The sequence below is a fragment of the Penicillium digitatum genome, chromosome 6 (assembly GCF_016767815.1).
Source record: "Penicillium digitatum chromosome 6, complete sequence".
Classification (NCBI taxonomy): domain Eukaryota; kingdom Fungi; phylum Ascomycota; class Eurotiomycetes; order Eurotiales; family Aspergillaceae; genus Penicillium; species Penicillium digitatum.
The window spans coordinates 1,910,929-1,928,778 of record NC_089389.1 but is presented as its reverse complement, the minus strand read 5'-3'; the positions used below and the strand labels follow the sequence as shown (position 1 = coordinate 1,928,778).

Below are 17,850 nucleotides of genomic sequence, written 5' to 3'. Positions count from 1 at the left end.
GTTCCAACACGGACAAATGAGGGACTATGTGCGCTAGCGCGAATCCTTCAGCTTGTCCAGACCGGCCACTCGAAGATCGACCGCAATTAAGCCATTCGAATGACCAAGTATATATTATTTTCTCTGAACAGAAGAAGAATGCCAAGATCTGGCTTCTGCATTCGGTTTCAGATGACAATTTACAGGCGGCGTATCGAGTTTTGCAAATTTTTGACATGTAACTCCGATTAAATACCGCTCTCTGCCCCACTGAGCTCCTTTACGGCCCTCATGCATCTTGTTCTGAATCGAGCGTCTTGCGGTATTTCTGCTGATTCTGATGGAATAATCGGGAGTACCTTGCTTGATCTTGCGCGCGGCCCTTCCGGCGCAAATCATCGTCAGGAAGTGGAGCACGTTGCGACCTGGGCTCGGGGCTCCAACTCCAGAACTGCTTGCACGACCCACTTATGTGCACGCGAAAATATCCGATATAAGTCCATTGATGCAGCCATTGCTCCCAAGGTTGCTTTCGGGAAATTGAAGAATGGGTCTGGATGGAATTCCGTAGAATCAACATTATCACCGGCCTTCCAAACCGGTGGAGCCTCAATGATTACTCAATGCTTTGGAAGGCTAGTGTTTCTGCAAGATTGTGTCGGAGTCTTACGCTATTCGATTATGCAACACAGGCAAGTAGACGTGTCTCCCCACGGTCTGGCCTTGAGGTTCCTTGCTGCGTGTCAGACATGCTTTTATCGACCTCCATTCCGCTGGTGAGATTTTCGAGTATCTAGAGACAAGGACACAAAGATGGTGTCTGGCCTTGCAACTGGTATGTATATAAGTCATCATAGGATAAAGATCGGCTTAACAAGACTATAGACAGAAATATGGAAACAGCACATACGAAACGATGCGAGCCTCCTACTCAGAGAATCACCCGAGTACCACAACTTGATCTTGAGTTTGGAGGGTCGATGAAGAATATCCCCGTGGCTTACACCACACATGGCACGCTTTCGCCCTCCGGGGATAATGTCATAGTGATATGCCATGCTCTGAGTGGAAGTGCAGAAGTTGGTGTGTGGTGGCGGTCTCTTCTGGAATACGGACCTGGTGCAGCACTAGATCCTTCAAAGTATTTCATTGTGTGCATGAACTGCCTAGGGTCCCCGTATGGAACTGCCAGTCCATTGACTGACCAGAATGGTGATCCATCCTTGGGTTCCTATGGGCCTGACTTCCCCTTGACCAGCATCCGAGACGATGTTCGGTAGGTTTGGCTAGGAAATCTTCCTCTCCTGGAGCGATGTTGCTGACAACGGTAGACTTTTCCGTTTGGCTCTGAAATCCCTCGGAGTAACACAAATCCTCTCAGTTATTGGAGGCTCGATGGGTGGGATGCATGTAATGGAGTTTGCCTACTTTGGCCCCGAATATGTCAAGAGTATCATACCAATTGCGACCTCTGCGAGCTACAGCGCATGGGGCATTGGATGGGGAGAGATGCAACGACAATGCATATACAGCGATACTCGATTCCGTCCGTTTAATCTTTGACATCTCTGCTGGATTGGCCACTCCGCTAACTATACCATACTGTAGGCAACGGACGCTACAATCAGGACGAAGTGAGTGATAAATCCTTAGTTTTAACAAAATGGTGTACATACTAATGCCAAACAGTCGCCTGCTATGGGCTTAGCAGCCGCGCGAATGGCCGCGATGCTTTCTTACCGAAGTCAGAAGTCTTTTCAGGCACGATTTGGACGGAAACTTCATGAGGGAAAGAAAGAAAGCGTTACAACCCAAAAAAATGGACTGTCTCTACTTTCTGTTCAATCTTACCTGCAATACCAAGGGGATAAATTCGTTGATCGGTTCGACGCCAACTGTTATATTGCACTCACGCACAAACTCGACACACACGATGTATCTCGTGGTCGATCATCTACTATTCAGGAAAGTTTGGCATTGATTAAGCAGCCCGCACTCGTGCTGAGCATTCGTTCGGATGTGCTTTTCACCTTCGAAGAGCAATTGGAGTTGCACCGGGGAATCCCAAATTCATTTCACCAGGAGATCATTTCTGACGATGGCCACGACGGATTTCTTTTGGAGACGGAGCAAATCAACGGATTCATTCGCGATTTCTTGCAAAGGCTGCAGGTGAGAAACCAAATACAGTCCGTTTCCCCGGTTAGTGACGGCCTAGAGCTTTTGAGGACAATGTGGCAGTCTACTATTGGCGGTGCATCATGGCTGGGGTCGATTCTGAATGTGGGCGGAGCATACGACGAGTAGATTGTTTTCTTTTATTTTAAGAAAAAAAGGGATTGAGCACGGCCGCTGCACTAGTAAGCTATGGGCTCTTATTTTTTGGACTGATATCACTTTTATCAAACGATGCATTTTCTTCCTTTCACTATTTTTTTCTACTTTGTAGTTGTACAGTTTTCTTTCTTTTACAAAGCAAAGAGAACTGTAAATTTGGGTTAAACCCCTTTACCCAGTAAAAAATATTCCTAATTTGGTTAGGGCTCTCATTGCTTCGATAGCAGTGTCTTCCTTAAGCTACCTTCAGATTAAACTAGGTCCCCAGAAGGTTCTCGATTTCTTTCCGAACAAAAAGTTCAAACAATGCACTAATGTCCAACTCAAACCAAGTGCATTCGAGCAAAGCGGAGGCTGGGCTTATGGTGGTAAAATAGGTACATTGTGGCTTTGGACGGAAATTAAATGAGTGGGGCCGGAGAACAACCAACCTCGTCGAACTAGATTCAACTACTTGAAAGAACTGTTTGAGCATGATTTTAGAAAACCACACACTGGTCATTATAATCTGACACGTCTGATTTATGAGTCCGCTTGGCTGGTTGCAATAGACGGATCGCGATCTACGGAAAAATCTTTCTGAAACAAAAACACACCTGGGCGGGGGCGAAATTGACAAATTTGAATTGTAGAGATGAACCGGATTTCATGACCTCATGGAACAAGATCACTCCTGAGCATATGGATCTTCGTTCGGAGTCTCCTTCTCAATCATTTTCATCTGCGGGATGACGGTCTTCCACTGGTCAATGGATGTGATACCATTGAAGTATTTTATGATGTTTGGATGCGAAGCCCGCCAGTCGGCATCCAGGACCCACTCCATTCCTCGGGCCAGGTACATCGCTACAAAAAGATCGGCAATAGTGAGAGACTTGCCGACAAGGTACGTTTTGGACTCCAAGGTCTTTTCGAGAAGACCCAGGAGGTGGTTGGATGCACTTTTGCCGGTTTCAACAGCCTGCGCATTGTAGGGTGCCGGCTTCTTCAGATTCGGAATCAAAGGCAAGAACCTGCACATCGTTAGGGAAGACTGGAGATAATTGAAGCCAAAAACTGCAAGGCAGAAGCCATAACTTACCAGGAAGCCAGAGTACCCAGCATCTCTTGGTTCGCCCAGCTCACCCATGATAGAACTTCCGCGGCTTGCTCGTTCGAACCATTTCCCAAAAGCTTCGCCCGGTTGTGAACCCTAGCGAGGTACTTATTACGTTGTGAGTCCAGTCTTACACTTCGCAACCGTTGGTCATAACTTACATTTGCAATTGCGATGACCTCGGTGATTTTCACGTTAGGTCCTTTCAAGGCAGGCACCTTGCCTCGGCTGAGGGGGAACTCGGAAGTGTATGTATCCGTATTGACATACATCCGAGGGACTACGGTTGACAGATGTAGGGGAATTCCCTCAAGCGCAGCCTAGGTATGGTTAGGCTTGTTCGGCAACTTGAAGTCCGAGAGCCTGGCTTGGACATACCACTATGCGGATGATGCGGGTTCGAGGATTACCCTAGGAACACACAACGTCAATTGGATTTGAAAAAAAGAAGAGAAACTATCCGAAAACAGCCGAAAAGAACCAAATACCTCGTAGCCGTAGACGGTATACTCCATTCTGAAAAGAGGGCGCGGAGAGAGCAGGAAGATTTAGAGATTTGATTATCTGCAGCCGATGTCTTGTCCTCTACCCTATAAGGACCCCATGCCTGGCTCATATAGGACCACTGACAGTCTTCTCGCAGATTCCTCGGCAATTTCTCAAGCCAAAAATCGTCCACAAGGGTTGATTGATCACAATGAAGCCGATGGGTCTTTGCTTATGCCATTCTGAGGGAGATTACGAATCTGGAACGTTCGAGCCCTGTACTCCGCGAAGTCGTGATGTTGCATTTCTTGATATGCACGTCGGTAAGACGTCAAGCTAGTTCAAAATAACAATCGTTTGAAAATTTCACTGGGCAATACAGCGTTTCCTTGTGACATCTCGTTACATGCAAATGGATGATCCGCATGAGTTTCCAAACACAATTCAAAGCAATTTTAAAACTCCGACATCGGATTTTCATTCCTTGACGATAATCTTTTCATTGCCCTGATAAGTTGTTGTCCCCATAAAATTTTGTAGTTTGGGGACCTAGGCCCGACTGGATAGGCCCCACTATCTTCCGTACTTTGAGGATCTGCGGGTAACCCGGAACGAAATCCCGCGTGGATCTCCCGCCCCCATTCTACGGTATTTTTCACATTTCAGTTCAATTACATACAGAACTCCAAAATGAATTTATATATTTAATTATGTAATCTGGTAAAAAAAAAAAAAACCTCTGCTTTCTATGTTGTACCTATCTACCAATCGGTTATGGCTACCAATTATGATAACGGCTTGCATTATTCGAGCGCCCTAGATCAACTCCCTCACCTTACTATCCGAGACTGCATCCGAGGCTTCCTGTATGAAGTCCCATAGTACGATTAGCCGGTAGGTTGGACCCGCGTGGAGAGTCCCAAAAAAAGGCAGGACAGTGCGCAAAGTAAAGACGCAATGTGGCGAATGTGGGTAAACGTTCATTTTCTGAAACATACGGGGTCCGAGGGTGTCTTGAAGATGCTATGCAAAAACAATAGGCAAGATAGCGGGCGATACGGAGTTCTAGTTTCAAATATTCAAGTTGTCGTTAAAAGAAGTGGTTCCTTTGTTTATAATTTGCAGCAACTATACTGGAGTTCCTCAAGAAATTAAGGCCAGGAAATTTTTCTATCTACCTCTTTTCGCTCATTGCCATGTCCTCCGCAGATGTAGAGTCCAAAATGGTCGCAGCCTTCTCCGTCACTCCGCTGGCTCCAGAGTGGTCTTCATTTTCGCCGGTTGCTCCATGAACCCGAGAAGCCTTAGAGTTATCTGCCACAGCCAGCGCTGTTCGGAACGCAGCTAAAAGAGCACGCTTGTCTTCTAGTCCAACTGACACCCGGACGATCGACTCGTGCAGGCCACACTCCCCAGCCCAGGCTTTCTGCTTGTGAAAAACCGTTTGCACGTAAGGCTGGGCCAGTGTGACAGGGGCTCCAAGGGATGGACCTTTGTGCACATTCAAGGCATTAAAGAAGACACTTGCCATCTCAGCATCCTCGAATTGAAGGGTGAACAGCCCGCCGTAGCCGGGAGTAAACTCTTCGGTCGGCTGGCGCATTTGAGAGCGGTAATTCTGGGACTGAGGGTCTAGCTTCGGGTGATAGATATGAGTAATGACGCTCTTTGGATCGTTGATCAGCGGCTGAAGGGCCTCAGCCAAGTAGCTGGCGCTGTTATTGATGTGCGCCGTGCGCATCAACAGATCCCGGCTGTTTTCTTCAAGCTTCTGAGCATCACCACCGTAAAGACAATTTTGGTAGTTCGTCTCAAGGTAATTCTTCCAGGCTTCATAGAAAGGGGAGGAAGAATTCAACACGATGCTAAAAGGAAAAGTGAGAAAGGCGAACGTTGTGCAGCAGAGAGTTATCGCTAGCCCTTACCTTCCCGCCATAACATCAGCAGACCCGCTGAAGCTCTTGGTCAATGAAGTAACCAAAATATCGGCAACACCCAGTAAATCAACGTTGGCGAACCCGCCAACGGTCTCATCAACCACGACAGCAGCCTTGAACTTGTCTGCCAGAGCGCGGATTCGTTGCATGTTGGCCGTGCGCAGCAGAGGATTGGAAGGACATTCGCACCAAATGGCCTGCACCGGCGTTCCAGCAGCAGATTGCTGTGCCAAGTGCTCTTCCAGTTTCTCGAGGTCAGCTTCATTGATAAAAGGGAAGAACCTTGCTCCAGGGCCGAAGGTCTCGACGAGTTTGAGAGTGAGTTCGTATGGGAAACCAAAGACCACAGAGGAAGTTCCGCGCCAGTGGAGCAGGAGCTGATGCGTATGGTAAATGGCTGCCATCCCGGTGGAATAGAGATAAACATCATCGCGAGCGACGACTTCACTCCGGGTCGTACAGCTTGGAGCCCGCTCAAGAAGATTGGCAATACGCTGGCACAGCTTGCGATGAGCGCGCTCAGACCATCGGCCACGCACGGTTGGATACTCATTGCGCGCGGTGTCACCACTTATATCACGGAGAGTTTGCATTCGAGCATTGAGGTTTTGAGCCAGACGGGAGGAAATACCGACGCCAACCAAGCGCCAGAAAGTGTGAAGGAGCAGTTCACGATCCTTGGGGCAGAAAACACCGTGGAGAGTGATAAAATCATGACTCTCGTCTTCTTTGGCTGGCTTTAGCTCGATCTCAAGTGAGCGAATAGACAAAATATGATCCGGTAAAGCTGCTTCTCCGTGGATTTCCACCGATGTCGCAAAACGACGACATGCCCATGCGTAGTCAAGGGAAGGAAAGAAGAAGCATGCGTTTTTGTCATTGGAGAACTTGTCAAGGCATGCTTGATTAAACTGAAGCAAGGTTTGTGTCAGAGCAAAGACGAGCATGGTTTTTCAGAAAACGCACCTTTTTGACATCATCGTGGATAAACGAACGCGGATAGCCAGTAAGCTGAGCATTCTTTACCCGAGGCGCGCCGGTAAACATTTCCTTAATGTCATCCCAGGTGGGCAGTTGTACTGAAACAGCATGTTCCACATTAGGCACAGGTTGGCCCATTGATGGGGTTAGAGGCAGTGGGTTCAGTGAAGTGAGGTCGATAAGCATCTTGACTAGAACGACGAGTGAGCAAGAACGGAGGAGTGAGAAAATTTTTTTTTTGAAGCGCCTTGGTCGTGCAGCAGTCCTGCTTTATTACTGCTGACTCTACCAAGCTCGCCCACACTTCACAGTCCGCCCCCGATGTTGTTGTCATCTAGCAGGTATTCAAAATTGTCATGGATGGTATTTCGATACCTCGTATTTGCAAAACAAGACCTACCAGGATACTGTGGAGAATAGCCATGTGGAGAAAAGCCATGTGGATTCCAGGTCGCATCGGCATGAGCCCATTTCGTATTTCTGCATAACTTAGTATGGCGTCAAGAAGACCCTTGTCTGACTAAATCAGAAGGTACTCAGAGGAGGAGACCAGTCAAGCCGTGAGACACGTATTGCACATTATGAGGCATTTTCATGAATGTCAGCCGAGTGGGTGCACACTAGGGTTGTTCGATTCTATCTTACTGGGGTATTTATAGACCACCAAGACCGATGGAGGCTACAATTGCACGGGAAAATTCAAACATCAATTGCGATAGAAACAATCGGGTGTGCCAATTGTGCCATTCTTCTCGGTTTCTTTTGAGCATTCACAATGGCCTCCACTGATAATCTCCTCATTATCGGCAGTGGTGCTTTGGCCTTGTCGACAGCCTTGGCCTTCTCGTCGCGCCATCCTGCCACTCACATCATAGTATTATCACGCGAGAATACTCTTGATAGCAGCGAAGCATCCTCGGCAGTGGACCTTCGACAACTGCGAAACGATTGTCAGTCCTCGGCAATTCCGACTTTGGAGGCCGATGCCAAGCATATCCTACGCGAAGACCCAGAACTTCGACACTGTCTCTATACGCGCGGTGAAATCTGTGCCCTTGTGAAAGGCGATGTTAGAAGCACCAAGATCTTGGCAGAAAGAAGAACAGTACTTGGCCTTGATGACCAAAAGAGCAGCTCCAAGTTGCTTTCTTCGCCCGAGAGCATCCGGAGCATTATCACAGCCTCGAATGCTGAGACCGTCGAAACTTCGAAGCTTCCTAAATCCCGCTGGCAGGAGGCGGTATTTGACCCATCTACTGCCATTGTTGATCTAAGACAGCTCCTGTTGATTCTGTACCGTCGGTGCCAAGGCCGGTCCAATATCACATTCAAATTTGGTGTTGATATTCAACGTCCAATTATTGAGGACAATGTTTTTAAGGGACTGATCCTGAATGGCGGCTCTGAGATCACAGCTCAAACCGCTGTAGTGACTGACGATCTTCTCTGTCACAAGCTGTTTGGCCTTTCGTCGCTGATGAAAGCCACTGGTTACGATGCTACCTGGCTCAAGCCATCCGACTCAGTGTTGAAGAAATACAAAGACATTCCCGTCTTGACCAACCTTTCGACTGGATTTACCGTCTTTCCTCCAGTGAACGGAGAGTTCAAGTGTACCCTGGAATTGAATGATTACGGCGATGTCAACGTGTCAGACGCTGAATCATGTGCCTGGTCACTCGCTCCCAAAACCGAGCGAGAGATTCGACGCAATCTGGCGGAGGTTCTACCTGAAGCTGCTGATCAACCTTTCTCGCGATCAAAGTTGGCATTGTCTGTGTCTACAGAGAAACGTACTGGCTTGATTGATCGCCACCCACAATTGGACGCGCTGTTTATTGCCACCTTACCGACCACTCTTGAACCGCTGGGTATCTCTCTTGGTACAAGGGTTGTGGATCAGATTGACCAGGCAGTTACATCCAAGTTGTGTCAGAGTTTGGGATTGTCAGGCAGGTTCTCCGTCGCCGAAGATACCTTGGCGTTTCATAAACCCATCGTTGTCGTAGGTGCAGGTGTCTTCGGGTTGAGCACGGCTCTGCATCTCGCACGACGTGGCTACAAAAATGTCACTATTCTTGACCGTGAGGCTTATGACCAGACTGGCTACACTAGTGCTGCAGCCAGTGCTGATCAGAACAAGATCATCCGGGCCTCGTATGGAACACAGAAACTCTACGAAAGCCTTGCTTTCAAGGCCCTTGATCTCTGGGATGAGTGGAACTCGGATGTTCGAAATTCAAGCGACTTGCCCGATTCGCTCTTTTTCCATGATCGTCTTTGGGACAATTGTGGATTTCTTCGTGCGGGCGAACTGGCTGGCCTCGACCCACAAGAGAAAGCCACCCAGGACAGTTTCCCCGAGGCCCTCAAGGATACTCAGTACCGCTTGTCAGACGAGTCTCGCAGGGAGGATGCTCGGATGAATGGTATTCCTTCGACCAAGCTCGATCCATTTGATCGCTCGCAACGAGGGCTTGGTATCGATGGTATCTTCGACGGAACTGGTGGATATGTTGCCGCGGACAAATCGTGCTCATGGGTGCTTCATTTGTGCCAGAAACTGGGAGTTCGAACCAAGCTCGGCAAACAATTCGCGTTCAGAGAATTTATCCGCGAGGGTTCTAGAATCACCGGCGTGAAGACTGGGGTCGAGGGCACTGCATTCCCTGCAGACCTGGTGATCGTTGCTGCAGGTGGATGGACTCCATCCATCGTTCCAGAGGTCGCTGATCTGCTTCAAACCACAGCGGGAAGTGTTGTGAAAATCCAACTGCCACCTCAGAATGAGCGACCTGATTTGTGGAAGAAGTACAGTTCCTCAGAGTTCCCTTGCTGGTCTTGGCGCCTTACTGGAAAAAAGCTGCAGGGCACTGAGGTCGGGGGTATTTATGGTTTCCCTCGCACCCAGGACGGTGTGATTAAGATCGGTTTCCGCGGGACAAAGTGGACGAATCTGGCATACAGCAACGCTCAAGGGCGCTTGATTTCCTACCCCGAAACTAGTCCAATAGGTCTGCCGAACAAGGCTATGGAGAACATTCGCGAATTTTGCAAGGAGAACATGCCAGATCTTGTGGGTCTACCGCTCTCGACTCGCTTGTGCTGGTACACCGACTCCGTGGACAGCAGCTTTTTGATTGATCGTGTTCCAGGCACGGAGGGCTTAGTGGTTGCCAGTGGAGGAAGTGGACATGGCTTCAAGTTCCTGCCAGTTCTGGGAGAGCATGTCGTGGATGTGGTTGAAAAGAAGGATACAGGCTACACGAACCTATTCAAGTGGCGTGACCCATCCGCCGGAGGCAAGAAAGCTCGCTTCAACACCCCTTCTGATGAATGGCCTGCGTTGAGGCAGGATGATATGTCTCGTAGCTGGTGAAACGTCCTTTCTTTTGGAGCATCATCCAATATCATGTGCCCGAGTTGTTAAATGATTGAAGCGAGCCGACAGAATTCAAATCCTAGGGATGCCAAAGCCTTAGAATTGATAGATTTGAAATTGGCTTCTTGGCCACCTGGAACCGAGACAATTTTTGTCGAGCATTGCTGTATTGTGAGTTATAGGGGTCCATCTACAGTCTTCAAATCTCCATATTTCCAGCTAATGTGTTGGATATTTTACACTTGCTGCTCAAAGAACTTGAAGAAACAATGGAATATAAGGAATGCAAGCTTGATACGCTTGGCCTTTCCTTCGAAAAGGTTCCAAGATGGATGCTTGTATGACCACTACGACGAGTACAATGTCACAGAAGCAAGAGGGATGGGAATTTTCGAAGCAGAATTCTGCATTTCCGAAAGAGTGTTATTAAAATTCCGATCTCGGGTTCAAGAGCTGCAGGGTTATTCATTTTCGAATGAGCCTGAATGATTTGCTATGGCTCTAGGATTATTGGGACTTGGCATTTAACGATTAGAAATGTGATAGAAGAAACATGGTGCACCTCTCCTTGTACCAATTAAACTAACACTCGCAAATTCATCCCTGGCCTCCCTCTCCTCTAGCATCACCGTGGTCCCATGCATAATCTTTTCAATGCGAGTAGAGATATCGCCCAACTCATCGTACATCTGGCGTGTCAGCCATGTCTCACATTTGCTCCCACAGTGGCTCCGGATGCGCTGATTGTACTGTGACACTGCGTGCAAAACTGGGGTATAAGGCGTGGAGACTTCCGTGAGCTGCTCGGACGGGTTGTCGGAGACTGACTCGTGGGTTGTCTCCCTCTCGTCAGATAAGCATTCCAATATACCCAAATCCAACTTGCGGGGGTAGATGAACTCCGAAGGTGGAAGATCTGGGAGCTCAAGTGGTTTTGTGTGCTTGGTAGAGACAGAGTCCATTGCGGCCTTCGGTTCCGATGATGCCTTGGGTGATAGTTCAGGCTGAGTACGCGAGGGAGAGGTGGCCTGCTGCACACCCCGCGACTTGCCAGACTTGGTCACACTATCATCTCTCTTGGGCTCCTTGTTGGGTAAGCGTTTGTGCGAGGTCTTGGAGTTGGTCGACTCCAGGGATATGGTCTCCATTGAGGAACTCGTCCTCCGGCGCTTGGCGCTAGATTGACCTCCCCTCTTGCGCTTTCTGGTTGCAGTCGACCCAGAAAAGTTGACATCAAAGAGATCCCACAGTGCACATGTATATCAGCATCTTCGTTGGCATTCACAGGCTGTGATGGTGAAGTATTCGATAGAGATAGGACACAGGCTGGTGTAAATGATATAAGTGTGCAAAACTCATTCAGCTGCTTCAACGAGGTCCCATTCCATGGCTATGAGCCAGCCCTCTTTTGTCTTTGGATGTCCGCCGTTTTCAGATGGACCGCACTCCAACTCATGGCCAGATACTTGCCCGGGTATTCGATGTTCGTAGAAGGAATTCTCAAGCTCCAAGCTCCAATTAAGCCCTCTGTGAATCCCCACTAAGTCTCCTTTCCGCAGATAGGGTATCGTAGTGGCATCAGAATGCAAGTGAGATGGACGAAGAGCGGATTTAGATCGCGAAGGTCCCATTATCATGATGTTCAAGTCTGGGTGAGGATTTCTCCCTTGCACAAGATTCCCAGTAAGAACTTCTGTTTGAAGAAAGGCGAGAGAGCCACAGCCGCTCAGAGCTGACTGGCTGACATGAATGACACGCGCAGTTAGGAGATATGCATTCGGCATTTCCGGTGAGGCATCCGCCATCCGCAAGTCTGGAGCTTGAACCAAGGGCGGATATGGCAAATGGTCACGTTTCGTTCCCATTTCCAAGATCCAGCCACGTACCTCGGCAGCCATTCCTCCGAGAATATAATTGGACATCCCGGCTTGGTTTCGACCACGACGATGCAGTGTGCGCGAGGAGGAGGAGGGAGAGAACGGCGCAGGGGTATCCTCTGCATCCGGGTTCGGCGACGGCGAGCGAGGCAAAACAAAAGCCGGTTTCCGTCTCTCGGGCGGCGATACGCCCGGTGTGTCTAGTTTGAATTTGGGTGCGAACTGGCTGCTGGGAGGCTTCACCGCTGAGGAAAGCATAAACCGAGGGCGACTGCGGAATGGTGTTTTTATGTTTCTTGGGGTTGATGCGGCTGGTGCAAGTGGACGTGCACTGGGTGCGGGAGTTCTCTGTGTACCCATCTCCCATATCGTTGTGCTTTGCCTGGTTTCATCGGGCAAATCGATGATATCAGCTGGAGAGTTCGTAGTTACGGGTGGTGATGACAATATTGAATCAGGCTGAGTTAAATCGCTTTGGCTGAAGAGGGTCGCTCCCTCCACACGACGTCGTTTATTCCCATCTCGGACCGGCGCAAACAGTGCATCAAACTCAGCGTCCAGGATGCCAGGGGTTCCTGGTTCTTCAGGAGGAGTGCAGTCTATAGCGTCATCTGGTAGATCGTTCAAATTTCTCCCTCCGATCCTTACATCCCCTATATCTGCAGCACTATCAGAGTCCTCGATCACGTCCCGTTGTTGGTGCGAGCGGGAAGCACTCTGGGTAACGGGCGGGTTGCGCGCGACTTTACGCGTTGAAGATGGCCCATCGTCATCAATCACATCGAGATTGTCATCTTCCTTTTGTGTTACACATTGTGATAGCAAGAACCGAGGCGTAGGCGCGAATTGAGGGCCACTGCGGCGCGTGGGTGGGTTACGACGGGAGAGGCGGAATGGTGATGGAGTCTATGACCAGTTTGATTAGCTTGAAGGATCGAGAAATCACGCTGTAGACATACTGCCGGAAAAGGCATTTATTGAATATGATCAAACTTCTGGACAGAACACCATGGCCCAGGTTCAATGCACCCAGTTGGACGGATCTGTGAACTTGAAGGTTCGCGCCGAGGTTGCGGGGGAAATCGGCCATCGCGCAAATTGTTTTACGGCTCAATTCCACACATAAACCACAAATAACCAAAAAGAGCTCTTATAAAGAAGCAAAAAAAGGAATTGTTATAGCTTCGAAAATTGGGAAAATCGAATATCTCAATTTGAAGACACATCACATGCTTATCCGTGATGGGAATGGTCAATATCTCTCCGCGTGACTTGGGTCTTCAGCTGAAGACACAAGGATTTTTCAACCGAGGCGATCCAAAAGTAGAATTACGAAGACCACCATCGATTGTTCTTCACTGATTTAACCGAAACTGTGACAACTTCCGCGGTAATGTAGCGGAGGCTCCAGCGCTCTAGCCCACACGTAGGACCGCTGACAGCACAATTTATAACCCTTTGTGTTTAAGCCAAACCTGAAAAATGTCCGAGTTAACGTGGTGAATACTCGCCTGATTCACCCTCGAGATACAAATATCAAAATATCTTTCTGCGGCCATCACACGCCCCTCCTCAGAGGCAAAGCATTGCAACACGGAGTTGCCCCAATGCGCCGTTTCAGCATATCACTGAACTACATCAGCTCACTAACCATGGCCTCGCCATTGTGCCCCATTGGATGCCCTTTGGGGTGTATCAATTTTCCTCGGCTTCACAACCTTCCAAATGGATGACGAATTATAGCACGGAGTGGACTGTGATAAAATGCGACATGTCAAGGCGATCAGAAGACCTTTCTGCACAGATATTCAAAGATGGATGCGACACAGTATGTACTGCCTAGCTGCCTAGATTCCATGCATGCTTAGAGCGGCGGGGTTTGACATTCTTGTAGGAATGAGAATAGTTAAACATGCTCTTGAAGGGGAAAACTGGCTGTCAATGCTGTGATAGTCTCATATCTTCTGATTTATAGATCGAAGGCTATAGGCATATTAAAATATACTATCCAATGTGCAAAAAAGGATCTACCAAATGTAATAACAATTGTTCAAAGAAAAATGCTTACATCTGCGAGAAGTACTCGTCAAAACTATCCGAAGTGACCTTAGTGCAATCAAAGCCATAGATCTCACGCTGGACATCGGCATCGGCCCACTTATCAGGCACGGGACCCTTGCCAGCGCGGAGGGCAGCGAACTGCTTGTCACGCTCCTCCTTGGCAGCACCGTCACCCAAGTGCAGGGCACGACCAGAAGCGCTGGCCATCTCGACCAAAGCTTCAGCGCGACTCTTGCGAACTTTTTCATAAACACGGAGAGCCTTGTTGATCGACTCTGGGGTGGTATCCGGCAGCTTGGAGAGAACCACACCGATAACAGCTCCGTCTTCAATAGCCTGTGCAGCACCCTGAGCGAGGTGGGGCAGAGTAGGGTGGCAAGCATCACCAACTAAAGCGACGGAGTCGTGAATCCAAGTGGGGAGCGGCTCATGGACGCGCAGCTTCCACTCGCAGATCTCGCCCTCGGGAACGTATTTTAGCATGCGCTGGACCATGGGACAGAAGTCAGCGAAGACACCCATCATGGCAGGCTTAGAGCCCTTGGTGGTGTAAGTGGCGTTTGTGGCGGCTGCAAAGTTGGTGTCGGGCTGGGTAGTGGAGATGTTGTAGATGGTGTTGTTAGAAACGGCGTAAGCAATAATGTGACGCTTTGCGCCAATCCAGCGGGTTACACGGTTGCTGTTGATGAGGGCCAAAAGCTCGGGGTCGTCCTTGATCTGCTCCTTGTGGATCATGATACGATACGCGGCCTGTTGGGTGTCCTTGACGCCAACATTAACCCCCAGTCGCTTCAGCATCTCGACGCGGGTGATGCTCTTTATACCATCGGCAGCGAGCAGGACATCACACTCAACCTTGAACGGGGCAGTTCCCTCGGCACGGGGGCTAGCTGTGAATGATGGCCGAGGGCCGAACGAGTCCACGTTATCTACATTGATTCCAAAGTGGAACTTGATTGCGGGGTGTTGCTTGCAGCCGTTATATAGTCCACTGGCTAGTGATGCACGATGACCAACCATGTGTTTATATCCGTATGTCTTCTCAATGTAGCGTAGATCCACATATGCATGCTCAGTGTCCGTTGCGCCGTCTGAGTCCATAAATTAGATCCCATTATCTTGTTACATTGTTATCCCGGAACACACCTCGCACTGAAGTTTCCTCAATATTCACGGCCTCGGCCTCAATGCCCTTCCAAACACCAAGTCCATCCAAAACGCGGGCCATGTTAGGTGCCAATTGAATGCCAGCGCCGACAAAGCCAAGATCACTTGCATTCTCATAGACATCGATGTACTTGAATCCCTGCTGAGCAAGAGCCAAAGCAGAAGTCAGACCGCCCATGCCTGCACCCAAAATGGCGATTTGTAAATCTTGAGGTGCTTTCGTCATTTTTTCGGGGTGTGTGGAAACGATGTATCTGGGACAGATGTCAAAACGACCAAAAAATTGGATGAGTTAATTAGCCAAAGCAAGATGGCAAAGAAAATTGATACAAGGGATTTCTTTGAAAATAAGATCTTGAACGGTGCAGTGCCCGAGTTATCCTGCCGGCTGTGTCGCTGCTTCATGGCCACGGCGGAGTAAATCTTTCCCGCTTCTCCCACATTTTCCTACAACATACACGTTTGTCCCAAGGGGTTTTGGAGGGGCTCCCACGGCCTGAGAATTGTATCCTTCCCTGCTTGGACTTTATCCGCTCGAGTATTTCGTGGTGTGTTGTAGGTTGGAGACTATCAACGTCTATTATCAACGTCTACAGCTCATTCTCTACAGTTTGCAACTCCGAAATTTCCCCGGTGAAGCCGCTGAGAAAGTCTGGTTGCTGCTGGATCTTGAAGCTGCCGACACTTGGACGAGCCTTTGAGCTCAGAGATGGCAAAATTAATCACGGCCCGGTTCTTCAAGTCTTGAAAACCTAACCGGCTACTACCATTATAACAACTATAATCATGTTATCATGAAATTCGACAGAAGTTCACCTCGGATTAAATTTGCTCATTGCAATAAGAATATCCAGCATTAAAGAACTTCGCCGCCATTGCTAACTGTCATTGAACTGTGATCTGGATAGATAGCTACAAAGGTACGTGGTGGCTTTCTGGCCATTCATTGAAGATATCGTGCCAGTCAAGTGGGACAAAAATTTGGAGAGGAGAAATAGAACAAAATTATGGGGTAAAAATCGTATCTTAGGGCGACTGTGAAGCCCTTGAGCCACGATGGGCGAAGCCCGATGTGACCCATATCAGGACTAGCGCATATCTAAGAATCTACAGTTTACATCTAGGGCTATCTTCGATATGTCCACTTCAAGTCAGTGTGAATTAGGGACGATTTAATTACTCTTAGCCCCTTAGTGGATTTAGGGAAGTTATCTTAGCTGATCAAAGATGGTGGGGACAAGGAAGGTCGTCAGATCGACAGCTTTTTGATCAAGCTTCTCTCATGATCCTCTTCAAACTCAGCCAAAATATCTGACGTTCATCTCTAGTTTTTGTACCTCATACACATAGCAGATTCTGAAGTGTGCCCCAAGGTAAACCCTATTTTTCTGCTTCGATTTTGGAAAGTCTCCTCAAGGCTCAGAAGACTGACGATGTCACTTCTTCTCGCTAAGCTTCCTCAAGCCCCTTTTTGCGCATCTTCTGAAAGACAAGTATAGAAGATTCCAAGTAAATCACGGTCTCCTCACTGAGCTAGCATTTTGAGCTCACACGCTCATGCCAATAGTCAAAATTTCCGCCTCGGAGGCCGACCACTAGGCCGACGAACCCTCCTTCCCCCAGCTCCAGCCCAAGCTTATAGAATAAGAAGATCTGGACCATGGGCCGTCCATATCCACAGAATACCTTGTCAGGTGGTCAGACCAGGTGATGTTCTAAAGGGGAGATTTTTGGACGCTTTAACGATCAGCGAGAGCCGTGCTTGCGTCTTGGAACCGATTGGACAGCCCAGATGCTTCAGAAAGAGATGAATGATAGACTGCCCCGCGTGGAAGCTGCATTGATGCAAGTGGTGAGTCGGTAAGATAGGCGACAGTATACGAGATGCCTAGAACGGTTCGGCAAGTTCTCTCGGTGCGCCATAGTTCGTGGCATCTATAGTCTTTCGGCCTGCGCGAACTGCCATTGGGAAGAATAGGACAACCTCTGTCAATTCGGTTAGAAATTTGCAGCTTCTGCTTCACCTGTAGCTCGCCCTGGTCCCGTTAACACCGACCAAGATACCGCTTCCACTAACTTCCCTCAAGCTTTCGCTGGCAACACCTTCAGTTTTCGCTACCGCACTCGTAACCAGTGTGTTGGAAATGATTTGGAGGAACTTTAAAATCAACTCACTACCTCAAATGATATTACGACCACAACCTAACGATCTTTGCAGCAGATCGTGGATGATATTCGTGCTACTCAGGGGAAATTTCATGACAGAATTTAGCAAAACCTCCACAACGCTGCACATATGCTGAGACTTGCCCCAGAACCCCAATCGATATTTCTTTGATTCATGCAAGCCATGCTGAGTGAATTAAAACTAAATCCGATGTCTTCCATCCTATAATTGTGCCCTGGAATTCTCCCTGGCCGTTCTAGCTCTCCTTTTTTCGTTTGGTCTGCCCCCGGATCAAGCAATTAATAATTAATTTCTCCTTGGAAATTTTAATTTTGAATTCTTCCTCATAAATAGTAGGTGACAGTGCGACTCGTTTCGTC

The 17,850-nt window shown here is 48.5% G+C and overlaps 7 protein-coding genes across 7 annotated transcripts; 2 read left to right on the top strand and 5 right to left on the bottom strand.

Moving 5' to 3' along the window:
• Positions 1-792: 792 nt before the first annotated feature.
• Positions 793-2,286, top strand: Pdw03_5690 (homoserine O-acetyltransferase; the record flags this gene model as incomplete). Its single annotated transcript, XM_014682685.1, has 5 exons — positions 793-814; positions 865-1,255; positions 1,311-1,525; positions 1,588-1,613; positions 1,669-2,286. The coding sequence occupies 5 exons, from the start codon at positions 793-795 to the stop codon at positions 2,284-2,286; spliced, it is 1,272 nt and encodes a 423-aa protein (XP_014538171.1).
• Positions 2,287-2,983: 697 nt separating this feature from the next.
• On the bottom strand, positions 2,984-3,927 carry Pdw03_5689 (glutathione-S-transferase theta, GST; the record flags this gene model as incomplete). The annotated part of the gene is made up of 5 exons (XM_014682684.1): positions 2,984-3,329; positions 3,398-3,519; positions 3,574-3,732; positions 3,791-3,823; positions 3,901-3,927. 5 exons carry the CDS (start codon positions 3,925-3,927, stop codon positions 2,984-2,986), a joined length of 687 nt encoding a protein of 228 aa, XP_014538170.1.
• Positions 3,928-5,072: 1,145 nt separating this feature from the next.
• Pdw03_5688 (Cystathionine gamma-synthase) lies at positions 5,073-7,002 on the bottom strand (the record flags this gene model as incomplete). Its single annotated transcript, XM_014682683.2, has 3 exons — positions 5,073-5,763; positions 5,824-6,746; positions 6,802-7,002. The coding sequence occupies 3 exons, from the start codon at positions 7,000-7,002 to the stop codon at positions 5,073-5,075; spliced, it is 1,815 nt and encodes a 604-aa protein (XP_014538169.2).
• A 589-nt stretch (positions 7,003-7,591) lies between these two features.
• On the top strand, positions 7,592-10,195 carry Pdw03_5687 (putative sarcosine oxidase; the record flags this gene model as incomplete). The annotated part of the gene is made up of 1 exon (XM_014682682.1): positions 7,592-10,195. One exon carries the CDS (start codon positions 7,592-7,594, stop codon positions 10,193-10,195), a length of 2,604 nt encoding a protein of 867 aa, XP_014538168.1.
• Positions 10,196-10,722: 527 nt separating this feature from the next.
• Positions 10,723-11,346, bottom strand: Pdw03_5686 (uncharacterized protein; the record flags this gene model as incomplete). Its single annotated transcript, XM_014682681.1, has 1 exon — positions 10,723-11,346. The coding sequence occupies one exon, from the start codon at positions 11,344-11,346 to the stop codon at positions 10,723-10,725; it is 624 nt and encodes a 207-aa protein (XP_014538167.1).
• A 207-nt stretch (positions 11,347-11,553) lies between these two features.
• On the bottom strand, positions 11,554-13,049 carry Pdw03_5685 (Aromatic-ring hydroxylase-like; the record flags this gene model as incomplete). Its single annotated transcript, XM_014682680.1, has 2 exons — positions 11,554-12,981; positions 13,035-13,049. The coding sequence occupies 2 exons, from the start codon at positions 13,047-13,049 to the stop codon at positions 11,554-11,556; spliced, it is 1,443 nt and encodes a 480-aa protein (XP_014538166.1).
• A 1,090-nt stretch (positions 13,050-14,139) lies between these two features.
• On the bottom strand, positions 14,140-15,529 carry Pdw03_5684 (Monooxygenase, putative; the record flags this gene model as incomplete). Its single annotated transcript, XM_014682679.1, has 2 exons — positions 14,140-15,227; positions 15,283-15,529. The coding sequence occupies 2 exons, from the start codon at positions 15,527-15,529 to the stop codon at positions 14,140-14,142; spliced, it is 1,335 nt and encodes a 444-aa protein (XP_014538165.1).
• Positions 15,530-17,850: the final 2,321 nt, after the last annotated feature.